Source organism: Condylura cristata, unplaced genomic scaffold (genome assembly GCF_000260355.1).
Source record: "Condylura cristata isolate star-nosed mole 26May11 unplaced genomic scaffold, ConCri1.0 scaffold00005, whole genome shotgun sequence".
Lineage (NCBI taxonomy): Eukaryota > Metazoa > Chordata > Mammalia > Eulipotyphla > Talpidae > Condylura > Condylura cristata.
Window position 1 is genome coordinate 54080779 of NW_004567106.1, and position 26023 is coordinate 54106801.

The following is a 26023-nucleotide window of genomic DNA, read 5'->3' on the forward strand; positions in this document are numbered from 1 at the left end:
TTTTTTTTCTTTTCTTTTTTTTTTTTCCGCCGAAGCTGAGCGGGTGCTGCTAGCGGAGGCGCCATATTGGAAGGGACAAAACTCCGGCGACAGCGAGTGACACAAATAAACCCCTGGACCCCCTCGTCCCCCCAGCTCTAAGGGCCGCGATGTTGTACCTAGAGGACTATCTGGAAAGTGAGTGGGCGGCGCTGGCGGTGGCCGTCTGTGGGACCTCGGGCTGGCGAGAGCGCGAGTGGACGGGCAAGCGGGATGGCGGGAGGGAGGGGGAGGCGGGGGATGTTTCTTTCTCACGGTAACTGGCAGCCTCGCTGTGGGCTGCCGGCTCCCTCGACCCCCCCCCGACGCACGCACGCACGCACTCAGCGACGTAGGCGCGTACTTTCGCCGTTGGCCCCGCCCCTCTGACGAACTCTCCCTTTGACAGTGATTGAGCAGCTTCCTATGGATCTGCGGGACCGCTTCACGGAGATGCGCGAGATGGACCTGCAGGTGCAGAGTAAGTCCGCGCGTTTGCCCTTGTTGGTTGTGCGTGGTCAGTGCCAGACTTGCTTGCCAGCCATGCCATCGCCTCCTGCTCTTTGCCTCTCCTCCGGCTCACTCGCCAGTACCTATGGAGTTACTAAGGAGACCCGGCAATGCCGAATCTTGCCTCTTAGTGCCTCTCCACGCTACTTTTTCCCTTTGCTTGATCAAAGGAGGCGGCATAGGGGGCATTGTTTTTTTTTTTCTCGAATTTGGGACAGTGCAAAAAAAGTTTCTTACCTTCATTGACAGTGTAGATCTGCTTTATTGCACGTCGGTACAAGTGTTGATAAGATTTTGACTTCTTTATGCAACATAGATTTCAACATGTGTAATTTTGTTAAAGTTTATTCAAACGTCAAGGCCGGAAAAGACCTGGAAGCACAGATTATATATGGTTTAGACTCTAGTGAACTTGGAATGTCAAGTTTTGAAAAGGTACACTTCAGAGGATGCATTCTCAATTGTCAAAAGCATGTTTTTTTTTTCTCAATTAAATGAGGAAGGACAGTAAGATTTTGCAGTAAAGTAATAATAATAAAAATTTTGATTTTTCTCTCCATGGGAGTTTGGTAGTTCAGTGACTTATTCCCAAAATTAATCTTGCTCTTTCATGAAGCAGTATTTAGTTTAGATGACCAGATTTTGTGAAGTTTCCTTAAACATTTTATGATATAGAAAAAGTAAACAATTTGAGCTTTGGTGAGAAGGTAAATACTTAAAAGCAAAATTATACTTACAAAATAAAAAAAAAAGCAAAACACTGAGCACTAATTTATGTTTATCATATTCTGAAAGAACTTTACAAGCCTTCCCTCTTTGTGAAATGATTATATTGTAGCTGTTGCAACTATCTTGAAGAGATACTATATTTAAAATTAAGAATGTGAAATAAATTATAGGATACATAATTAAAATGTGTAATAAAGTGAAACCCTGTTGCCTGTGTGTCTCTTTCGTTTTAAAGAAATGCAGTTAATTAAATTGTTTAATTATATCATGACTGACCTTCATTGTGTATATCCTCAGAATATATGTTCTTTAATCCCATGCGTCCCAGATATGGTTAGGCTTTATATAAAATGTTTCTCCTGCTGACAGTAAGTGGAGAAAGATCTGGGTTTTGAGATGTGATAGGAAGGAGAAGAATGTCATGGAAGGAGATCAGAGAACCAAACAATCCAGAGGGTGAGAGTTTTCAGGTAATTTGAGGTGCTTCTCACTATCATCTCCCAGAAACTTTCATACTTATTATTCATGAATATACGTTGTTACCAGGTTCATGTAGTGCCTGATAAAAGGTTAAATCAGGCATGGAAGCCACCTTTTAGTCAGTGAATTATGAAATGGAAGTGTAAATGATGTTTTTACATCTAGTTCATAGAATTCGTTTTAATTTTAATTTTAATGTAGTTGAAATAGTCTGGATTTGCTCAAACAGTGTTTTCTACAGGATTGAGCATAGATCTTTATGTGAAATAGATACGAATTCATTTTAGGTCTTTTACCAACTTAGACATTGATCATGAGTACACTACCACTTCTGAGGGCTTCATTGTCTGAGAGTTAAAAATGATAAATTAGAATGGATAGTACCTGATACAAGGTAGGCATTCAAACAGTTTTTATGTTATACTTTTTCCTTATCATTACAATGTAGAATTCTCATAATTTGGACAAATACACACTGCTTACAATAAATAACATTTTCTAAAATTAATAGTATTTTAGATGAACATGACTTTTATTGCCAAATAAGTTGGAGATGCTTCTTTATAGAAGAAAAATCCTTAAAAAAAGTTAATAGTAAGACTCATCAGAATTTTCAAAGTGTTATTATCCACTGAAACATTCTTGAAGAAATTTTCCTTAATTTGTGTATGAAAGAATCCCTTTAATTTTTCAATTTTTGGAGATAAGGAATGAGGTGACTCTTGTCATATTTCAAAAAAATCTGTGCAGCATAATCGTGTATTAAATGGGTAAATGATTGTACTTACTGCTTTTACTGATGATACAAGAGGATGGAGAACTAAGCACCATATCACAAGAAATTAAAATATTTAACACTTTTTCTTATTAAAAGAAACAAGGATTATCTTGGGGTACTTTCAATAAATGCTGTTTTATCATGTTTGACTGATTTATTACCATTAGCTTTTGTTCCCAAAGTTGAACTATTGAAAAATTATGGTATAGAACCTATTTGTTGGCTGCTTTGAATGTTGGGAAAAAAAAAAAAAGAAAGAATGACAACAAAAATAGGGAGTCAGGAAAATTATAATTTTTTTTTTTAAATAAGGTAGTTTAGACATGTTATGTCCACAGTCAAAGTATGACCTACTTAAGTAACTGGCCAGGTGGGGACATTATGTTTTCAGACATACTTTTCTTGCCCCAAATCAAAGCATGTGTTTTCAGTCAGTGTATGGATCTGGTCATCTAAATGTGAAATGTTTTTATCATGTCATAGATGCAATGGATCAATTAGAACAAAGAGTCAGTGAATTCTTTTTGAATGCAAAGAAAAATAAACCGGAGTGGAGAGAAGAACAAATGGCATCCATCAAAAAAGTATGTTCAACTCTGAATGATATATCAGTAAACTCTGGAACCTTCTGAGAAAGGCATTTTAAAATGAAATTATTTTCTTGATATGTAGTTACTAATGATGCTGGAATTTATTGTGTTTTGGAGCCTCAAGTCTAAGAATTTTTAATCATTGAAGCATTTTGATAGTTTAAAAATTGCTTCATTAATTTCTCTTAGTGGATAGTGAAAAAGTACACATTTTTCTTTTTAACTTGTTTTGTTCTACTTAAATAGATGGTTCAAGTTGTATTTTAGAAATTTTATACTGTAATTTGGGTTACAAACTGGGATGAAAATAGCTCACTTTGAAGCATATTTTATGTATGTAAGTTAGTAGAATCATGGAGGAACAAAGTCTTAAGAGTGGAAGGGACTTTTCTGAAGGAATGTTTTAGTTTGAAAATCTGAATTTGTCCATAAATTAGGCTACCATATGAAATACTTTGGATTTTTTATGAGTGTTACAGAACTTACAGCTTTCTTAAAGATTAGAATGCTGATCTTGAATGCTGATCCTCATTAGGTTTGCTTAAAACTCGGATTTAGTTCATTTAGGGATACATTGGAGAACTTCAAAGACCCATGTTCGGTCATGTGTGACACCGGGTATAATCTATCTCTGAGTAGTGATGGTTCCTCATCTCCTACCTTCATAGACTTGTTGAAGGATGGACTGTGAAAGAAATTTGGCAGGGTTAGAGTAGTTATATTATTTATTTTAATACATAGGGAGATTATTTCTATTAAGGGGAAAAACCTTCAAGGTCTGAGCTGAATTAGTCCTGCCTTAGAGGATACAGGCAGTCCAGATGCGCTGAGTTTCAACATTGCGCATGTGCATCCCAGAGTCACTCCTTTACTCTCTTATATTATAGCACAGCGTGGCTATGCTCTGAAAAGGCTGTATTCCATGGAAACTCATAGGATCCTTTTGTTTGTTTTTAACTGGTTTGTTTTAGACTGAGTAGAAATATGTTGACTGAGTTGTATGAGATGATGTCTATGTTAAAATGAGGGTTACAGAACAATTTTTGGAAACTAGTAACATGCAGGTCAGAATCCTTTCAGTAGTTACATTGCTATAAAAACAAGTTTTAAAAATAAGGGGTATAAGTTTAAATGAGATAAATCTTAACTTTTTTTTAAAGAAAAAGTTATTCATTATCTCATAACTTTTACTAGTGTAGAGACACAGTGTAGAATGGTATTTGTTTTTACTTACATTATTTCTAGGAAACCTGAAATAATAAGAAACTCTTCCTATAATGCTTGGCCATTTTTCCATAGTTTATAATTCTACCTCATCTCTACCTTATCCCTAATTGGGTTTTTATTGCTAATGCAGGTTGACTGACAGTGATAACAAGGTATGGCAAATATGCTGTTACATGTCCTAGATACAAATATTTTAAAACTTTCACTTATTCTTGAAATGAAAATGTTTTTCTTCAGGACTACTATAAAGCTTTGGAAGATGCAGATGAGAAGGTACAGTTGGCAAACCAGATATATGACTTGGTAAGTACAATTAATGTGCTGTACATTTTAGTCAAGTCTACATGTTTGAAATATTGTAACCTATTTTAGATTGAGATTGTAACTTATGTAAGATTGTTAGACTTACTCTTAAGGTAGTATATTTACTTGCCTGTTAAATTGTCTAGAGATTTCTCTTTTTTTGGAGTAAAATACAGATAAATGTACTATTTTGACAAGAATTCAGGATAGTCTGACTAAAATGGAGAATCATTTGAATTGGTCTTAACAGACAGTATTCAACTATTAAGTGATAATTCAATAGCTAGCACAGGTGACAAAAATGTTTGGGAAACACAAGGTAAAATAAATGTTCATAATAGTTCTTTTTTGCAGCCGCAACAGTACTTAAAGATTGAAATCACCAAGAAGACAGCTAAATGCAGTGCTTCTTAAATTGTTATAATTATGGTGCTCTTTTATTTTATGTAAAAGCATCTTCTAAAAATATGCCTTGCGAAATCCTCATTTCTAGTTTTACCTCAAAGCAAATTAAAGCTCAAAATAAATGCTCATTTATTCACTGTTGCTTAATTTTAGCATATAGTTTTGATACCCCTTTTTTGTAGTCTTGTCTGGATATAATTTTGTTACTGAACATGTGACTATCAATGGTTCCAATGAGCAAGACACAGGGTCCATTTGGAAATGCTGTACTAGACTAACAAACATTTGTCAAGTAAAGTTATAGAAAATGTTTAGTGTTTTTTTAATATGGTAGAGTATTTTAATGGCTGTAATAACCCTACTTTCTTTTGTTCATATAATTATTCTGAAACAGTTTTGTATAGACACTGCCTAAAGAAAGGTAGAGTAGGCTGTTGTCTAATAATGTGCAATGAGGGGGAAAAAGAAAACCCAGTTCTTCATTGTTTTTGTCATTAGTTGTGTCTATAAACAGAAAAAGACATTTATTTGAACCTGCAGTCCCATGCTCTACTGTCTGAGCTAGAAGACATTTATTTGAATCCGGGACCATTTAGTTTAGTAATATTCTTTTTCACATTTAATGACTACTAGTACTACTTTTAAAAATCATATAACCCTTTGGTTCTATTTTTTGTTTTTATTTTGTTATTTTTGAACTGTTTACATCTTAAGAAAATAACTATTTTAGAAAAAATAGCTTAAACAAGACATTTTTAGTGTGTGTATGTATCTATCTGCTCTCTACCATACTGTTCATCCACTCTCTGCTACCAATAATGGAGTTGTACTAAGGTATAATGTGTAAATGCTACATAGTTTCTGTTCTCAATGTGTCTGAAAACCAGTTGGAACATGGTGCCCCTTAAGTAAAGAGAATTTGTAGAAACATGTAACAAATAGAGATTAATGCATTTGAGCATTAAGGGGTGTCTAGTTGAAGATTGAAATAAGTCTTGCAGTGTGGTTGAATTATTTGGGGTTATAAGTTGACTTTTGAACAGAATTTATTCACAGGTTCAGTGACCTGGACTTAGGTATTGCGTTGAGGGGAAAACATTTCATTTAGAGATAATGGCTACATGGAATGGAAGTATAAATTAGTGAAATCTTTAAGAGCAATAGGTTTCTTATGTTAGAGGGTGAAGTAATAAAAGGTGATGTAATAAATTTAACACAACACAATAAAAAGCAAGTATCTATAATGAACAGACCACTGATGGAATTTGGAAGTTATTTAATCCCAGAGCCTCAGTCTTTGTCTGTAAAATAGTGCATTATTTGTAGTTTACAGGAGGATTTGAAACCCCCCTCCACCCTCAGCCCCGTGGCAGGCATCTGTGTGTACATATACATCAATAGAGAGAGAGCTGTGTCTTGTACACATGCATGTGCACGCACAGGTGTGCACTGTGCTTAGCTTGGCAGGTCGGGGCACTCATTCCTTTAAAGTCTCACTCCCTGTCATTTCTCTAAGTAGCTTTTACTTTCCTGAAGCCGTTGCTTCCATTTATACTCTGCCAAGTTAAACTTTTTTTTTTACCCCATCTTCCATATTTCTAGGACTGTCTTTTTGTCTTTTCTTACTCTCTCCTTCCCTCCTTTCTCATGGCTTCTGCTACTTTCTTCTCCCTCAGTCCTTCCCTCCTCTTTTAGCTACTTTGTTGCTTTGTATTTCAGCAATCATAATATTCTTAATATAAAAACCCTGTCTGCTTTGAGACTCAGTGTTAATCATGTTTATTAGCCTTCTCAATCTGCATGGATTCCACTCATGGTGGATGCTAATCCTCAGGGTTCTGCCCCTGGCCTGTGTTATTTCTTACTCTGTTCACAAGATTCTCACGTAGAGGTTCCTGTCTTCCTTCTTCTGCCCCAGCTGCAGCCCAGGAAGATCAGTCCACATGGTGAAGAATCGTTCTGTCAGATTCCGGTTTTACCCCATTGAGAAGCATTCTTTCGTTTCTTTCTCATGTGTTCTCCTTGCTTTAACAATTTGTTACATTATTCTTAAAAGCTCAGAGTTTTCTGAATTGACTATCTTTTCTGAGATTCGCCAGGACCTTGAGCTCAGCATTAAAATCTAACTCTTACCCTCTCCTTTTTCTTCTCTCATTCTTCACTCCTCCTCCTCCCCTCCCATCCATACACACATTTTTCTTTCTCAGTCTCAGCAGAACCACTGACCTGTGGTTATCTGTGATACTGAAAATCACCCTAGGCCCCTCCTTGCCCCTAGCCTCCTCAGTAGGTCTTGCTTATTGTACTTTCTAAGTAGCTCTCATCCCTTCCTCTATGCTTTTCTCCATCTTTTATAATCCAGCGTATGCATTGTCTCGTTATTAAAATAATCTCAGTGTTGATGTTTGTGAAATTTATGTCTAGGCGAAGGGATTTCACAGTATATAACCAAAAAAGCCACAAAAGAGTGATTTAAATGAAAAAAGTATTTTCCTGTCTGTAAAATAACTTTTAGAGGAAATAGATCTGGGCTCTCTCTCTTTTTTTTAGATTTATTGATTTATGCAAACAGAACTGGGGTACAGGCCAGAGGAGCAGGTGCCGTGAGAGGCTTCACCTGAGACAAAGTGGGGAACAGAACAGGCTGACTGAGAAGTACACTGCTGAGGGGAGCAGCGGGGTGTGGTGGTGGGGAGTCAGGGGAGGTCTGTGGTGCCATGTGAATCACCTCTGGGGCAGGGATCGAACTCACACTGAAGTGGCTTTAGCTTCTTAGTGCTGTGCTTTAACCCGCACCACCAGGGAGGGCCTAAATCTGGGTTCTTTGGCAACTCCAATCTCATCAGTGCCTCGGGCTGCTGCTTAGCTGTGCTCTGTCTTTGCTGGGTAGGAAGGAGAATTGCAGTCAAGGATTACTCAGAAGAGCATATTGTGCACTTCCCCCAGCTGCTTTAAAGAGACTTCCTCTAATGCTGCTGGCTTCTGCTCCTCTGTTATAGCCCTTTTTATCTGAAGGGAGGCTGAGAAAGGTTGTTTGATGGGGTGCATTGTCATTCCAGATATGAGGGGCTTTGGAAGGAAACGTGGGGTATCGACGTTGTTAGTAGTTTGCTCCTTCCCCTACCCCTCAGTAGACTCATGCCAGCCTTCACGTCATTGTGACATGCATCACTGTGTTATTTTTCAAATTGCACAATAGTTGTTTATCTTTTGCTTGTATATTTGTCTTTCCTACTATAAATACAAGAATTCTAATATTCTTTAAATTTTAGTGGGCTCAGAGCCTCGCATAGTCATTCTTTAATAATTGTTGAACAGAATGAACTGAATAAAGTAATAGAGAAGAAAAAGCAGTGTTTAACTTCCTAAGTATGAGTCTTAGGTTTAATGATGTCATTGCTGGTCTCAGATGTATTTTAGTTGAGTGACATTTCTCAAAAGGTAATGCAGTCACATTTTAGTGTGTAGATACTGGATTGGTTTGCTGGGCAAGCAATGATAGTACAAATAGCTCCTTTTTTAAAGTTATGACTTCACAGAAAGAAAAATAAAAGTAATATAATTCAGGTGAGTTTATTTTCCTTTACAGCCTCACTTTTGAAGATCAGAAACTCAATTTTGTGATCCATGTCTTTGTCCGATTTTTTTTTTTTTTTGGTAACTTTTTTCAGTTATTCTTATTTTAGTTTCATCAATTTGTGGATATTTTTCTGTTATACATAGATTATTTTGAAAGTTCTTCAAAACAGTATTTATAAATGGCTATTATAAAAGTATTAAGACTTAGAGTGATGTACATGTTTGGGATATTAATATTTTTCATTTTAGAATTATGCCCTTTTTTTTTTTGCTATTTTTTATTCCCTTGTTTTTTTTTTTAACTCGCTGCGCCACCAGGGAGGGCCCCCCTTTTTTTTTAAAGATTAATTTATTCATGCATAAAAACTGGGGTATAGGCCAGAAGTTCAGGGGCAGTGAGAGGATTCACTGGTGACAGTGGGGAGCAGAACAGGCTGACTCACAAAGTACACTGCTGAGGGGAGCAGTGGGTGAGACAGGAGAGATCTGCTGTGCCATGTGGGTCACCTCCTTAACGGGGGATCAAACTCATGCTGCAGTAGCTGCAGAGAGCTTCACAGTGCTATGCTTTTCAACCTTTTGCACCACCAGGGAGAGCCCTCCTTTGCTTACTAAGTGTTCATTAAACTTTACTATTGAAAGTATTGACAACTCATTCCTAGTAAAGCCTTATTATTTTCATAAAATGTAAGGTCCTTAACAAGACCACTGAAGGTAGGTTGGACACTCTGTCCCCTCAGGGCTTCCACAGATGAGCTGAATGTAAATGGAAGCATACGTACCTTGGAGGGGCATCAACCCGTTTTCCCCAAAGCTTAGTCATTTGAGTCCCCCTTTTAAGTTTCTTACATGTAGACATATTACCTATATAGCTAGTTACAAAGTTTTAAGAGGAAAGCTTTTTTTCTTAAACTAATTTGAAACCACAAACATTAATGAGAAACTGGCACCACTTATTATGAATAACTACTAAAGTGATAACAATATGTACCCGCCTTGCAATGCTGTGTGTCATATTTGAACACTTCATGCTTGAGAATAAGAAATGCACATTTTTAGCCCTGAAAGCAATCGGAATCAAACAGAAGTATTGACTTGTGCAGTAGGGAGGTCACTAAATGGGGTTACCATCTCAAATTAGTTACACTTCCCGAAAATCAACAGTAAACATTCAGAGGAAAGTCTTTATAAATATTAAACAGAAATTTAATTCCTATGACATTTTTTAACATTTGAGAGGTTTAAATGCTATGTGTTTCAGAGGTGAGTGGACTTTAAGTATAAAACTAGTAATTTTTGTATACCTAGATCATTTACCCAATAAGTAGTGGTACTTGTATTTACACAATTCTGTGTAGTGGGAAAATTTTATTCAACTAGCTGATATTGATAGAGTTTAGCTATGAGCAGTCACTGTACTGGTGGGTAGTAATGACACAGGCAGGCAGTGAAGAGAGGCAACTGTTACACACTTCTAGATTTTGGTAAGTATGGTGAAGGAAATAACCATTATGGAAAGAAAGAAAAAGAATGACTTCTTGGAGATTATCATTAGTTAGGTCAGGATGAGTAGAGTGTGAAAAGGCGAATTTAATGTGGTATACCTAGAAAATAGGAAAGAGCCAGCCATGTGAAGTGCTTCAGAAGAACATTTCAGGCAGATAATGTGCTGAGTATAAAATCTGAGGTGGAAGGGAGTTTGCCTTGCTGAAACAGAAAGAGGCCAGTGTGGTTGGTGCAGTGAGTAGAAGCATGGTATAAAAGGAGATTGGCAGGACCCATAATGTACAGGGGCTGAAGCCAGTGAGCAGTGTGATTTTTATTCTAGAAGCAGTGGGAGGCCAGTGAAGGATTTTAAACTGAGAATGGAATACACCTTACAGGAGACTGCAATACCTTGGTCGAAACACATTATTAGTAGTAATTTTTAATAAGCATGTTATTGATATTCTTTTATAAATTTTAAGATACTACCAGTTTTAGTATGTAATTGTGTTTGTGTTCATCCCTCAGTATTTTTGATAGCAGAGAATTTCATAGCACTGTTTTTTAATGAGATATTTAAAAATCGGTCATTTTTTTATTCCCATGACAGACAGTGCTGATTACCTCATCTATTAAGGGAAGAAACCTGACTGTATACGTGTCAACAGATGAAAAAATTGTGGAATTAGTGGTTCCACAGTACCATCTGATAATTTATTTTAGTAGCTGCCTTAGTGAAATTTGACTAACAGGAAAAAAAATCTATCCTATTAAAATAATTTCTTTCCAGAATCCTGATTCTAAGTCATTAAACACTTATTTGTGTTCCTCAGCCAGATGTCTCTGTCATAAGGCTGTGTTAGATTACAATACCTAATAAAGTTGATTTATGTACACTCTGATAAAATTTGAACTTTTCGTTAATGCTTGAATGATTTTAGCAGCCTCTTACAGTGCTCAGTGCCCTTGAACTTGCTTCCTTTTTATATCCTGCCCTGTTCTTGAGATGATTATATTTCAGGCCCACATTTTATCAGTAAATTTGAGAATTCTTCATCTGATCCTCTAATTAAGGAAATATATTATGTGAGTCTGACCTTTTGATTTGTCTCCTCTCCTTATTGGATTTTAGGAAGATGATTAGATGTAGCTTATGTGCTAAAGCCTCAAGTATTTGATTCAGCATAAAGATGGATCAAATTTTCATCTAGCTTAAATATAATTCAAAGATACAAGAAATCATTTTCATGACTTATCAGAGAAATAGTTTGCGTTCATGGTTCCCTTTTCTTCTCTAATTCACTCTTCGTTTTTAGGTCTTTCCACACATAGAAGTTTTTCTCTTATTGCTATGGATTTCAGCTTAGAACCTCATACACTGGGTGTTCATTGTGAAAGGTTGAGCAAGATATCTAAATTTTTAGAATTTAATAGTGTTTTATGCCATAACTCTTAAAAAGTTTTATTTAGTTCAGTTGTTTCTACCAATGACATGTTTTAAAGTTTGAATATTGAAAACTGGGGTAAAGAAAGGGTTGCAATTCTGCAAAAATGTAAAGGGATGAGGGTTTTTGTTCATACAGAGGAGTATTAAGTATGACTTAAATATCTTTACGGTCATGAATATAGAAAAATATGTCACAGAATTTCCTTTGTCTCTAAAAAAGGTCAGAAAAGGTATAATAGACTTAAATTCAAAGCTCTTAATGATTTTTGGCTATAAGACAAGATCTGGGGTTATGGAGTAAGGAAACTTGTGACTAGCATTTATTGCCAGTAAGTGGAAAAGCATCAATAATTTAGATTTTGGTCAGCCTTGTGGTTAGGAATCTATGGCTAATGCCAAAATCTCTTAATTGGATCAGTACCCTGCTTAGAATTATAAATCAGTCTTACAGGGTGAGAAGTATATGGAGGTTTGGGCAACTTAGGTTCTTATTCTGGCTGATATCTGGGGATTTTTGGTAATTAATCAGAATAGGTACTTTACTCACACAGAATCATGTAGGTAGAAGGAATGCGCGTTACAGATTTCAATTCAGTTCACTTGAGTATCCTGATGCTTTATAGCTGGAGTTAAATCTTCTGGTCAACTTACTTTCTAAGTCCTAATTTTGTTTATTACAGAAATGGTGAATCTAAGAAAAACAATTCTCATTACCTAATATTGCTTATAATATTAATCTGTTCAGGATATTTATACACTGGGAGATAAAAGTGATTAAAAGCTCTTACAAAAGCTGCCTGCTGCAATGTGCTTAATGCTTTTCTGGTTTGGTTTTGTTCATGTGGTTAGTTTCAGGATTATTCTTTGGGTCCCTTTGCTCTTTTCTGAGTTAACTGGCTTTGCAAATTTCATTATTTTCCACACTTTCAGATATAATAAAACATCAGATTCTAACACTACTACTCTCTGTACTTTGTATATTTCTTAAGGACCACACTGTATCTTTTTCTGAAAACACCATTTTCTTCCCATATGTATGTTCTGTAGTTATAATTCCTTGTTTCTGTCTATTTAAAGGCAGCCCATTCTTCACTATCAAATTCATTCATATCTCTTTTGTGTCTGCCAAGTGTTCTATTTTCTTCTATATACTAATTGTGGTCATTTTTTTTAAGACTTTACTTATTTACTTATACATATAAGAACTGGGGTGTAGGCCAGAGGTGCAAGTGATTAGAGGATTCACCAAAGACAGAGTGGGGAGCAGAAGAAGTAGATCTACTGAAATATACTGCCGAGGGGAGCAGCAGGGAGGCAGGAGAGGTCTCTGCGCCATGTGGGTCACCTCTCTGCTGGGGGATTGAATTCATACCACAGTGACTGGAGACAGCTTGATAACACTGAGACTTTACCCCTTGCCACCAGGAAGTCTCACTTCTGTCCATTCTTAATTCTTGCTTATTTATTACATTCAAGGAACATATTTTTAAACCTTATTTTTAAGTTAAAACACCTTTTAGAAACCTTGACATGTCAGTTAACTTCAAATTTCTAGGAAGACAGGATTCTTTTATTCTTTTGTCTCCATTTAACCAAGTGCCAAGCACATGATAGGCACTCAATATTTATTAATAGTATAATTATTGGTAAGAAAGGTGGTGGAGTATTTTCATTGACTTAAGTACTCTTGGAATTTAAATAAGTTTTTTTCTGATTTCCCTTGAGATTAAATTTTGACAATGTAGGAGAGATATTCTTCAGTACCTAAGGTCTGTGTTCACACTTTATTACTGGAAGATGGTTCCACTAAAGGCTGTTCAATTACCTGCAGGTTCTTTGAATAGGAACAAGCATCCATAATATGTGACTTTGAAAGATTTAAAATTTTGTAATTACAACTTCTGCCTGGTTCCGAAAAACAACTCGTGTGTAAGGATGGAGGTGAAATTGAGTTTTAAATTATTGGAAAATCACAAACCAACACCCCAATGACTGCTTTTAATATGGGAAAGAAAAAATAATATGACAATGTATTTTTTTTTTTTCAATTTGAATTTGTTACTGTGTTCAAAAATAGATGGCTCTTGCATGTACAAATTCAGAGAGCAATATTAGGTATAAAGGGGGAGGTGCAGTTTATTACAAATAAATCCAGGCTATATCTTCTTCCCATAGTGCATTAGCTATTGACTTTGGGTGTATTGCTTGACTCTTCTTTGTCTTAGGTACCTTACTTATAAAATGATCTATCTCCTGAACTTAGGATGAGAACTAGAAAAGATAAACTACTGTAGCAAGGACATTACCTGGCACCTAACACCATATACAAAATTTATTTTGCTACTTTTCTCCCTCACTTTAGAAACACATTATGCAATTGAATGTCTTTTTTTTAAGTTCTTGCCCTCATGACACATGGTAGACAGTTTGTTATTAGTGAGAAAGTTCTCTTAGTTATGGCAGTGATCTAGTGGGAAACTAGAGTTTGAAAAAGGTGTTGATAGTACAACTTTAATATTTTCAAAGATCTTGTGTTTTTTGGTTTTGCATCAAAGTAGTAAATTTGAAAAAGTATTGAAAGTATTTAATACTAAGCTTAAATATAACATCCAAACTTATTGCTAGTTTGAAGTGCCAGTTTTCTAAAATCAGTCCACGATCTCTATGTGAGTGAGAAAGTAAATTTTTGTCAACAAGGACATTAATGTTATAATAGAACCATTTTAAACAGGCTCTTTGAGAAATGGGTATTCTGGCCAAACACTGCTTTTGTTTCAATCCTTTTCCTAAATGTCTACAAGTATATTGATCCACTTTCCTCATTAGAGAAATGTATGCATCAAAAATAGTCACCTCTTTATTTTAGGTTCAGGATCTTCCACTCCTCATTTCAGTTATTTATTATTATGATGATTTATTTAAGATTTATTTATTTATGTATACAGAACTGGGGTACAGGGCAGAGGTGCAGGGGATGAGAAGACACACCAGAGACAGTGGGAACACTGCTGAGGGGTGCAGTGGGCGGGTCAGGAGAGGTCTGTGGTGCCATGTGGGTCACTTCCCTGGCCAGAGATTGAACCCACACTGCAGGGGTGCGGTGACTTCATAGTGCTGTGCTTTAACCTGTTGCGCCAGTGGAGGGCCCTCACTGCATTTTAAACAGCAGTGATTATGTTGTGGCAGTCTAGTTGGGCTTAAGCTGGATAGTACCCTGAGAGGACTTAAGCCGGAAAGTTTTCATAGTGCACATCTTCACCCCTCAAATCCCGAGTTCAGTTTTGTTGCAGTTGTCATGTCCCATATCTTCCAAATATTTTCTAGTAAATTGGGAATCTGGTTTCCTAAATCTGAAGATTTATAAAAGGGACTGGGAAATTGTTTAGCCTAATGCTCTTATAGGTTACAAACCTGACTTGTTGAAGAATATAAAGGAGAATCACTAAGAGAACCAGATTTAGGTTTCCTCATTGAACTGACACTTTAATAGTGTCCCAAATTTTGGTGGTTATCTTATATCTTCTTTGAAACAGGTAGATCGACACTTGAGAAAGCTGGATCAGGAACTGGCTAAGTTTAAAATGGAGCTGGAAGCTGATAATGCTGGAATTACAGAAATATTAGAGAGGCGTAAGTAAAATTTACAGTTTTCCATCAATTTTGGACAGTACTTGTGCAAATCATTGAGGAAACACTTGTCCCAGAGACTTCCCAGATCCTGCACTTCGGTGGATGTTTACAACCAGGTTGGAGAACTCTGATCCAGCAGGTGGAGCTGTGTGGGTCATAGACTCTGAGAGAGATAACACATGACATCATCCGCTCACTCTTGATGAAATAGCATATTACATCATTCCATTTATCATATGAATATATGCTAGCAAGGTAACCGGTAAGAATAAAGGTTTTAAGAAATATAACCATCTACATAAGTTAACCATCTGTCATTAAATGTATTGACTTTGCTTTGCCTATTTATATACTTAAACTTTGAAGAAGATTGTTAGTTTTTCTTAAGAATTGTATTAAGGCTTTTTCTCTAACTGTATTACAAGAATTTCAGTTTGGTTCCATATCACTCCTTCTTTTTTCTTGAAAATGTCTTTCCTAAGCTTTCCCTTATCAGCAAGAAACTATTTTAATATCTCTTTGTAAGACTCCACTTGATTTCCTATACTTATCACTTCTTGGGTTTAATTTAGGAGACCACCCCAAAATGGATTTCCCAAAATACCCTCTGTTTCTTTAAGTTAGCATCTCTTCCAACCGCAGGTAATGTACATAAAAGCAGATAGCATGGTGCAAAGCCTGGTATTGGCATTCTCTCAATATTAGTTGAACCAAATCAATATGATGACTGATACTGCTAGAATTTTTTTCCCCTTAGTTCATTTTAGCAAGAAGAACACATCTCTGTTTCCACACATAGGTGAAAGATTTCTTCACAGTGTTAGGTTATAGATCAGTTTATATACTCATTAGAAATCAACCAAGAAGCAACCAGTCAAGGATCCACCCTGTAATCCATACTTGTGTTTTGGTATTCAGAAGTAGCTCTATATCTTTAGATGATCATATGATTTGTTTGTGATACTTTTATTTGGTCAGGGGTGGGATGGAATTTATAAGGTTAGTAAGTGCTTTGAAAAAAATAAATTCATCTGTAACTGCTTTGATTTTTTTTTTCTTTTTTGCAATGCTTGTAGTAGCAGTGAATAATGGTAACTCAGGCCTGTTCAGTACTACAGGAAGGTTAATGAAGCATCCTATGTTAGGCACAGATATATGAAACTAAATTGGATCAAGTTATAAAAATGGTTCCATCCTATCCCCTGCCATAAGTTTGTCTCAAGGGATCAACATAAACCCAGAAAATTTCTTTAAAAGTATTTTAATGCTTGGCAATAGAGGCTATAGCTCACTTTTCACAAGCAAAATCGATTTCTTTTAAGGATACCTTTATTATCATGTGTCTTTTTAGTAATCAAAAAAAATTTTTCATATAGTCAGTCCCCTCACCTAATACTGAAGTTCATCCATGTTTGCAGTACCCATTGTGATGAATTTCCTAATTAGACATTAGCATGCCTGGTGTAGTTTTGTACTTACTATGAACGTTAAGAAGTAGATTACTGCCTGCTAGAGGACTGGCTCGAGTAAAACTGGCAGTGGTGATCCTCTAACATGTTGGGGTAAAATGGCACAGGCATGTGCATCAGAGCATGCCAGTGCTCTGCTGGATAAGAGAACACAGTGCTGATAGCTGATGGATGGGTGAGCTTCCACTGTGACGTATAATGGTGCCTCTTCTTTTTAAGGATCTTTGGAATTAGATACTCCTTCACAGCCAGTGAACAATCATCATGCTCATTCACATACTCCAGTGGAAAGTAAGTTTGGTTAAGTGCAACTAAAATTGGACATACATTGTTAGGACATAATATTTACTGTGTATTTTCTTTTATTACCTCAAACAACCAATTGAGACTCAAATAGCCTTTCCTTCTATTTTGTGAGATAAGTTTTTTTTTCATTGCAATTACTTCTTCATTTGGGAAAAGTATATTTGATTTGAGAACAGGTTGCCATGTTTTCCCAGGAAGTCATAAGGGAAGAATGTATAGAACTAATCACAGCATATGCTCTCTACTTACAGATAACTTATCTCTAGGGAGAGCTATAAACAGGATAAACAATAAACTCTTTGATGGTGGGCTCTTTGTCTTTTTAATCCTTGCTGTTCCTGTGCTCAGCCTACTATTTGGCATATAATAAAGTCTCAAGTGATTGGTGAAGTTAGTGAGTAAAGGAGAAGTAACTGACTGTATAGCTGTTAGCACATTTTATTGACAAATCAATGCAACATGAAAAGTGTTGATGAAAAACTTCCCTAAATTGTAGATAATGTTTTGACAACAAAATTCCCCTCATGCTGTATATGAGACCATAGTATTTGACTGATAGAAATCAGTACTGATAGAAATCACTACTGAAGTGTTCTGTTTTTTAAATTTTGAGTCATCTACTCTTATGTAACATGTGATACAGTGTTCTTTTTGTCCTGTCTTCTAAGGAAGCATAACATGCTATATATTCTATGAGTGACTTAGGTGATAACTGTACCAGTTTATAACTGGATGTAAGTAGCCTTGTCCCTAGTTCTCTAAAGTTTAAAAACATGTGGATTCTTTATTTATATTCAGAAAGGAAATATAATCCAACTTCTCACCACACGACAACAGATCATATTCCTGAAAAGAAGTTTAAATCTGAAGCTCTTCTGTCTACCCTTACATCAGATGCCTCTAAGGAAAATACACTAGGTGAGTTTATTATCTTAAATATGATAGTTTGCTTTTTTTGTTTGTGTTACAATAAGTGAAATGGAAGTAGTCAGGATGAATGAATCCTTAGTTCTTTACTGGTTAAAGTCTATGCATGGAAAAAGGAGAAAAAGGAAAAATGTGACATGAAAATTTTACAGTAACACGAAAATATAAAATTTAATGATTTTATCTGTGCTGGGAAAGAATGTATTTTAAACTCACTAACATGTTTTCTCCAACCATTTGTGTTTCTTTTAATTTTTCACAGGTTGTCGAAATAATAATTCTACAGCCTCTTCCAACAGCGCTTACAATGTGAACTCCTCTCAGCCTCTGGCATCCTATAATATTGGCTCGTTATCTTCAGGCACCGGTGCAGGGGCAATTACCATGGCAGCCGCTCAAGCAGTGCAGGCTACAGCGCAGGTAAAGAGAAGAGACTGGCAAACAGGATATTAACCTTCTGTCAGAATCCTCAGCAAATGCATATAGAAACAACTAGATATGAACAGAGAGGTGTTTTTTTTTTCTTTGTACAGTTTTATTTTAATATCATAGTTCTATGATATCTGGCATTTTGTCTAATGAAATGAATACATAGAGAATACCTAATTGATAGGGAAAGTAAACAAATGGATTTGTGTAATTTCACACAGATCCTTCTTATCATAATTGCTCAAAGGCTCGTGTTCTTGACTCCAATCTCTGCACCTGCCAGTGTAGTGCGTCATTCCCTGTCAGTTCCACCGCTTTTTCTTTGGTTGCCTGGAGTCTGCTTCTGTACAGTTTATATTCCTAGTTACCTATCCTGTGGAGTTTATCTTCCTAGTCACCCAGCCTGTAGCTACATTATAACTGTAAAAACGAGTTTACATCTTTACATAAAGTAGCTTAAATTATAATGATGAGAATAATGGCTCAATATTTAATAAGCCAAAATAATACTGTAATCAGCAAGACTTGAAAAAGAAAATGTACATATTTATGTATATTAATGGTATCCATGAACGTTTATTTCAGATGAAAGAAGGACGAAGAACATCAAGTTTAAAAGCCAGTTATGAAGCGTTTAAAAATAATGACTTTCAGTTGGGAAAAGAATTTTCAATGCCCAGGGAAACAGCTGGCTATTCATCATCTTCGGCACTCATGACGACGTTGACACAGAATGCCAGCTCCTCAGCGGCCGACTCTCGAAGTGGGAGAAAGAGCAAGTAAGTTACGCTGCCGCAGTGGCGCTCTGCTCTGGGGGCGCTCTGCTCTGGGGGCGCGGTGCGCTGCAACTGCGCTCCGGCAGGTTCTGTGAGCGACTCGTACTCAGGCTGGAGGGGTGGGAAGACCAGTTTTTGTTCACATACTTCGAATGGTTGAAGTCTAAAAAGTAAAGTATTGGGTGTTTTTAATTTTTCTAGACCTGTAAGTTGGCTTTGTTAACAGGTTACTTCTTTTACTTTCTTTAGTCATAGAATAAACCATTTTATGGAATTGTTTTTCATTTATATTTTGTTTTGTCATATGTTTCAAGGTAAATTAATACATAAAATACAAATTATATGCTGGGAATTTTTTTTGAACAGTCTGCATTTTGATTCTAACATCAGTGTACCTTGGTTTTTTGCCTTATTTCCCAAAACTTGAAATTATGAAAAATCCCAGTGAGTGTGTGCATTTTAAATATGAAAATTTAGCAGCAGCATTCAGCTCCATTTACCCACATATGCTGGACTTTGAGACCTAATAAAAAGGTCAAATACTAGACCAAAAGAATTAATTATGAAATAGTTGCACTATAGCTTATTTTCAATATACTGATTTTTCTGTGAGTAAATCTCTGAAAGAATGACCAATACAGAATGACTCAACAAATGTCAAGTATTTTCAAAATTTGTATTAATGACCCAAATGTAAGTTAACCACTTGTGACAGATTTCTGTATTATAAAAATTTGATTAGTAAGCAGATAATGGTAAATTACTTGTGAATTTCAGTACTTGGTTCTATTTTATATATGTAAGTCTTCACATGTGGGCTGAGGGCTGTGATCGTTTGCATCAAATACTTTGTATTTTAGATTTTATTGCAGATAAAATCTGTAAAGTAGGCATAACTAATATTTTAAAAGTAATCCCTTCACTTTGTCAGTGGTAAGTATATAGTAACTGATTAAAAAATGATTTAAAGAATATTATTAAAAGAATTTTTTCTTTAAATACCTTTGTTCTCCAGAAAACAAGTTTTAAGCAAAAATGAAAACCATTGTGAACATTTTACTTTTACACGTGTTTACTTCAAATCCAAGCAATTTTAACTTAATATTAAACATTATGTGTTTGATGTAATTTCCTTTCATGCCACTTATTTAAGAGTTATTTTTCTTAGGTAACTTTTTCTGGATGATGAACAAATAAAACTGATTCTGTTTTTTAGAAACAACAACAAATCTTCAAGCCAGCAGTCATCTTCTTCCTCCTCTTCCTCCTCGTTATCATCGTGTTCTTCATCATCAACTGTTGTACAAGAAATCTCTCAGCAAGCTACAGTAGTACCAGAATCTGACTCAAACAGCCAGGTTGACTGGACTTACGATCCAAATGAACCACGATACTGTATTTGTAATCAGGTAAAAGTCCAGTACATGCCTCATGCCTATAAATGCACAATAAAACTATGGCAAGGATAACAGTTTTTACTTTCTTACTCTTTTTATTCCCTCCATTGTGCCTGTGTCCTTAAGTCTATGAAAAAAAAAAAGCCTATAAACTATTTATCCTATTTCTCAGTGCAATTGTTTCTTCAGTGTCATTTCCTCTATTTTCTGTCAGTATCACAAACAATTAATTTAGACTTAATACCTTTTCTATAGTCATAATAAAAATATTTTATTTTCTTTAGGTATCCTATGGTGAGATGGTGGGCTGTGATAACCAAGATGTAAGTATTTTATGGTTTTGTGTACAGATTACATTTCTCGAAAGATAATTGTAAAACATTAATAATACCTCCTACCCGTGTTAAAGAATATTATGTTACTAGAATCCAGTACATTTATCAAGTGAAGAATTGGAGTTTTCAAGCCATACATTCTTTCAGGAAGCAGGATTCTAAGATGAAGTGTGAGAATGTTGAGAATCTAATCTGAGGTGATTTTCCACTCTCACGTACAGAATTTCCCGCTGTCTTCTGCAGGTGTTGGCTGATAGCTGCCACTTCTGCTATTAGAGAGAGAAGAAAGAAAGGCATTTCTCTTTCTTTTCTGGGAAGTTTAACTTTGTTTAGAGATCTGTTTTTATTGAATGCTAAAGAGTTTCCCCCTTTATTTTCATGCAACTCAACCCCTCTTTTCCATCTTTTCTCCTGAATTCTGTACAAGTACTACTCAGTAATGTCAGAATCTTGAGACTATAAAACTTTTTTTTTAAGAATTATTTATTTATGCTTACAGAACTAGGGTACAGACCAAAGGTTTGGGGGTGAGAAGATTCACCACACACAGAGTGGGGAGCAGATCAGGCAGAGTGACAAAGTACACTGCTGAGGGGAGCAGCGGGCAGGTCAGGAGAAGTCTGCTGCACCATGTGGGTCAACTCCCTGGCAAGAGATTGAACTCATGCTGCAGTGGCTTCCAAGAGCTTCATAATGTGATGCTTTGACTCGTTGCACCACCAGGGAGAGCCCTGTAAAACTTTTAACATTACCAAATTTTAAATTCTAAAACAACCTGAAGGTTAAGAAGGGTTGATTTGATATAAAGTGTGTCCTTTCCTGACCTGACAGCGGCCCAACAACATGTTCCTACACAGAAAGACCATCCTTCCCTCTCCTCCTTTGATTCTCTTGTGGCTATGTGTGACCACTGCAGAACAGTGTTGCCCAGACACTTCAAGAACACCATTGTCAAACAAAGCCATGAATGAAATTTCTACCCGTACTCTTCTAGTCTTGCTGATTCCACTGTGCTCTTCTGAGTACTGATTTCCTGTGGAAGTGCAGGACTCTTGATATGTTACAGGGTAGAATGTTTTTCTCTACAGTTTAGAGAAGAGATACTCAGATCAGAATCCCAGGCTATTCCTCTGTCTGTAGCTACAACCTTATTCCATTTTATAAGGCTGAATATTGAATAAAATACATCTACTTTCTACCTGTGAGACCGGTCTTACTCTTTATTCTTGAAAGTTGGTATCAGTTTACTCTGCAATTAATAAAAATTAATGAACTTTAGTTCATTATTTAGGATTACGGCCTAGAGAAGATGAACCTCAGAGCAGTTAAAGATGCTTAATTTTTTGGTGCCTCCATTTTCCTTTCTCCAAAGTTTGTTGGTTGGTCTAAATGATTTGTAAATAACCTTTCAGATCTGAGGATTCTGTGTCCATGTGTACGAAGAATAATATTCAGTCTACTGGGTGTACTTGAGTACACTTTCTATCCCCGAGATGCACCAAAAGCTCTCTCTTTGCAATTTTGTTTTCTAGTGCCCCATAGAATGGTTCCACTATGGCTGCGTTGGATTGACAGAAGCACCAAAAGGAAAGTGGTACTGTCCGCAGTGCACTGCTGCCATGAAGAGAAGAGGCAGTCGGCACAAATGAAGACGGTCGCTTGAGGGAGAGAGAAGGCTCAGCAAACATTTTATGTAAGACTTTAAAAAAGAAAAAAAGAGAAAGAAGAAACAGTGCATTTCCAGACAACCACTTAAAGGATTTACAGACAATCCTGTAAGATCTTGAACTTGAATTTTATGGGTTGTGTTTTAATAATGTAAGTAAATTATTTATGCACTCCTGGTGTGCTATGAATATTATTCCAGTTAGCCTTGGATTATTTCAGTGTCCCGACATATGCAGACATTTATACTCCTCAACCATTTTCTCAAAGTTATGGGCATTCTATAATTTAGATTTCAAAGAATTCCAACGATGAAGATTTTAAGAAAAGTATTTTATATTCAACAGGTATGTTCTGCTGCATGTACTGTACTCCAGAGCTGTTATGTAACACTGTATATAAATGATCTCAAAAAAAAAAAAAGTCAGTGCTTCTAAAGAGAATTTAAGATAATGGTTTTTAAAATGCCTTTATAATAAGCTTTGTTTCTTTGTGAAACTAAATTCAGCAGGCTGAAGGAAATGGTTTATGTGATAAAGTGGGCTGGTGTCCTCTAGAGTACTTGGGTACATAAACAGAAACTCCTGTAGGTAAAAACTAATTTGTGCCATTAGTCTTTATATGTTTCTGCATCCAGATAGAGTGCAGTTCATGGGGGGGTGGGGGATTGAAGGGGAAAGGGTGTTAAAGTGATACATTTTTATACCAAATGTGTTTATTTTTTTGTGCAAGTAATCCTTAAAATTGGAATTGTATTAGGTGTTAAAATAAAGTTTTTAAAAAATTACTTGTATTTATACTTTACACTTAATAATGGATATTTCTTAATTCCAATGAAATCCCAGTTTTCATGATTTAGAAAGGACAGAGGCCCCAGGACACAGCCTGCTATGGAATCTGTGATTTCTTTAATCGTGTTGGAATTTGTGATGTGAAAATAAGGGAAAGATTTTTAATGTACTATGAGATGAGAATGTATTTTTCTAGAACCTCTCTGGCTTTCCTCATAGTCTTAGTGACATGAGAAAAGTCCAGTCACAGCAGGTAAAACGAAAATAATGGCTATCAATGTTGTGACTTAAACAAGCAACTTAAGTAGAGACCCTCTAGTTGGGAACTTAATCTTCAACTTTATTTTTAATTCTTTCACATACTAGTTTGGCGGCTAATTTAAATTTTGAATCACCTCAGGCCTTATTCCACTTTCTGAGGAAACCACTTTAAAAGGCTGAATATTGAATAAAATCATAAAATACTTTCTATCTATGAGACCTGTGGGTGATGCTGGCTGTAGGATGTCTATAAAGCACTCTTAAGGTTTTATTCTATAGGTGCTGTTTAAATGATCAATTTCACACAGTGGAGGTATGCTTTAAGGTGTATCGATTTGGGTTGGTAAAAACCCCTTAAAACTTAAAATACTTTGTTTCTTTTATATATGAAACCAGTTCATTAGATTTCTTCTTTAATCAAAACCACTTATTTAATCAAAACCACTCTTAGAACTTACTCAGAAAAATGTAAAATCTATGCAATGCTACCCAGTGGATATGGACTAGAGAGGAGATTTCAAAGGTCTCTTTCAGCGTTAAGGTTCTATAATCTTGAGCTTCTATAGCCAGATTTTAGAACTAGACAGCCCGTAAAACTAAGTAGGCTCATTTGTGAGTACTCACGATTTCATGATATGCGTATCATGACTTTATGAGTGATACTCAGTTATTTTCATGGAGATTTTGTAGGCCTTTATGAGATATTATGTATAAGGTAATATTCAATTAACTTATTAGCATGTTGCCTGGAGATGCTCAATGGTATTGTTTAATCTAATTATGTAGAATGACTATTCTACATTCATTTATTTTATAGTAATTGGTCAAAGGAAAAAGCCTTATGTGCAGCCTTATTTTAAGAGAAAGTTCCTTGTTAGAGTCAGGAGCGTCCCTATTTCCAGCTGCTACAGCCCCTTTCAATGTGTGAGTCCCACTGGTTACCAAATCACTCAGAAAACATTTTGACAAATTTTAAACTCAAGCATTGAATATTTTATGCAACATGTAAAGAAATAAAACAAAAAGTTGTACAATTATTTCATAATGGGTGGAACCTATTATTATTACTATCTGGGAGACATAGTTACAAAATGGGCCAAACATGGAGCTACCTCATCACAAAAATGGCCAACTATTAATATGCTTTGTGACATTTACACCAAGAGGTGTAAGGAGCTTTTTGGCATTCACTCTTGTTGTACAAAACTTGTAAAATTGGTGGCACAAAAAATCCAAATGTGGGTTCACAGTTTATAGGTGGTGAAAATTGAGGCCTTACTGCTGTGGCATGTGTATTAAAATGTTCATGGTGACACATTTGAAGCAATAAATGGCTTAATTAAATGCCTAAATGAAGCTGAGTGTTTGATGAACATACAGTCATTCTTAAGGGCAGTTCCTCTTTTCTATTTAATTCAAATCCACATATTCCAGATTTTTAGTTATCTTCGGTTTGTGCTGTTTTACTACCCTTTGTGCTTAGGTCTCAAAATGACCTTGATCTAATTAATCACTTTAATCTTAGAAAAATATATGTGTAACATACTTGGGTTGTTGTAAGGAGTAAGTCACCCTTTGGTGCACGCTGCTGTTTCCCTCAACTCTTACCTGTTTTTTTAAAAAGGATATTAAAAGAAAAAGAATACCCTTAAAGTCTTTATTGGTATGGTATTAGGAACATTACGTAACTAAATGTTGAATATACGCAGATGAAGGATAAGGGAGGGACACAGGTCAAAAATAATTGCTGTGTTTTGATAAGTGCAGTACTGGAAGGATGCGTGAAGCACTGTGGGAACTGGGGACTTGACGTTGTAACGTCATTGGAACTCATTCCTATACATGGAGTAAAGAAGATTTCAAGGAGAGGCTGTTGGAAGGGCTATGTACGTTCTGGGAAAAGTAGACTGGATGCATGGACATGTGGTAGGTAGATGCGGAGTCAGGAGGAGAAGCTAGAAAGCTGAGCAAGAGTCTATTCATGAGGAACATTTGCACTCTGCCATGGAATGTTTGTTAATAGGAGTAGATGTAGTATTTACACACAGTTAAATGCACTATGGTTATTTTAACAGCTGAGTAAAAACATACCATGTTTTTATTGTGAAAAAGTAGAGGTGAAAAAGTAGAGGTGACAAAATTAATTGGTCAACTTGAAAGTTGCTAAACAGTTCTAAACTTACGGTGACTCATTCCCATTTTTGAGACTGCAAATAAAAATTGTTAAGATATTTACATTTCCTTCTTCAAATGATGAAATCTAAATTACTAAGACATTGTCATTTTCAGTTAAGATCCTGATCCAAGATCTTTCTATTCATGATTTTGATTCTATTACAGATAAATAAGTTAAAGTTTAAATTTAAAGATGAATTAACTTAATTGCTTTGTATTGTCTTTTAAGTGAAGTTTCATGTCCCTTCTCGCCCTTTTCTGTTTTAAAGTGGCAAGTCTTGTATGTGTATGTTATAAGTCAGTATTTTAAC

At 35.9% G+C, this 26023-nt stretch overlaps 1 protein-coding gene across 1 annotated transcript; it reads left to right on the plus strand.

Annotated features, from left to right (window-relative positions):
- Nucleotides 1–24535, plus strand: ING3 (inhibitor of growth family, member 3). Its single transcript, XM_004676977.2, has 12 exons — nt 1–177; nt 428–499; nt 2999–3099; nt 4570–4635; nt 15085–15181; nt 16870–16941; nt 17755–17874; nt 18146–18303; nt 18898–19091; nt 20305–20497; nt 20770–20808; nt 22353–24535. Exons 1-12 carry the CDS (start codon nt 150–152, stop codon nt 22467–22469), a joined length of 1257 nt encoding a protein of 418 aa, XP_004677034.1. The 5' UTR covers nt 1–149; the 3' UTR covers nt 22470–24535.
- Nucleotides 24536–26023: the final 1488 nt, after the last annotated feature.

Bases quoted from the DNA above. Each gene is read 5' to 3' on its own strand.
- ING3 (XM_004676977.2), top strand. From the start codon at position 150: ATGTTGTACCTAGAGGACTATCTGGAAA. The intron at 15,182-16,869 runs GTAAGTAAAATT...CTTCTTTTTAAG, and splicing joins TACAGAAATATTAGAGAGGC to GATCTTTGGAATTAGATACT. The intron at 17,875-18,145 runs GTGAGTTTATTA...AATTTTTCACAG, and splicing joins CTCTAAGGAAAATACACTAG to GTTGTCGAAATAATAATTCT.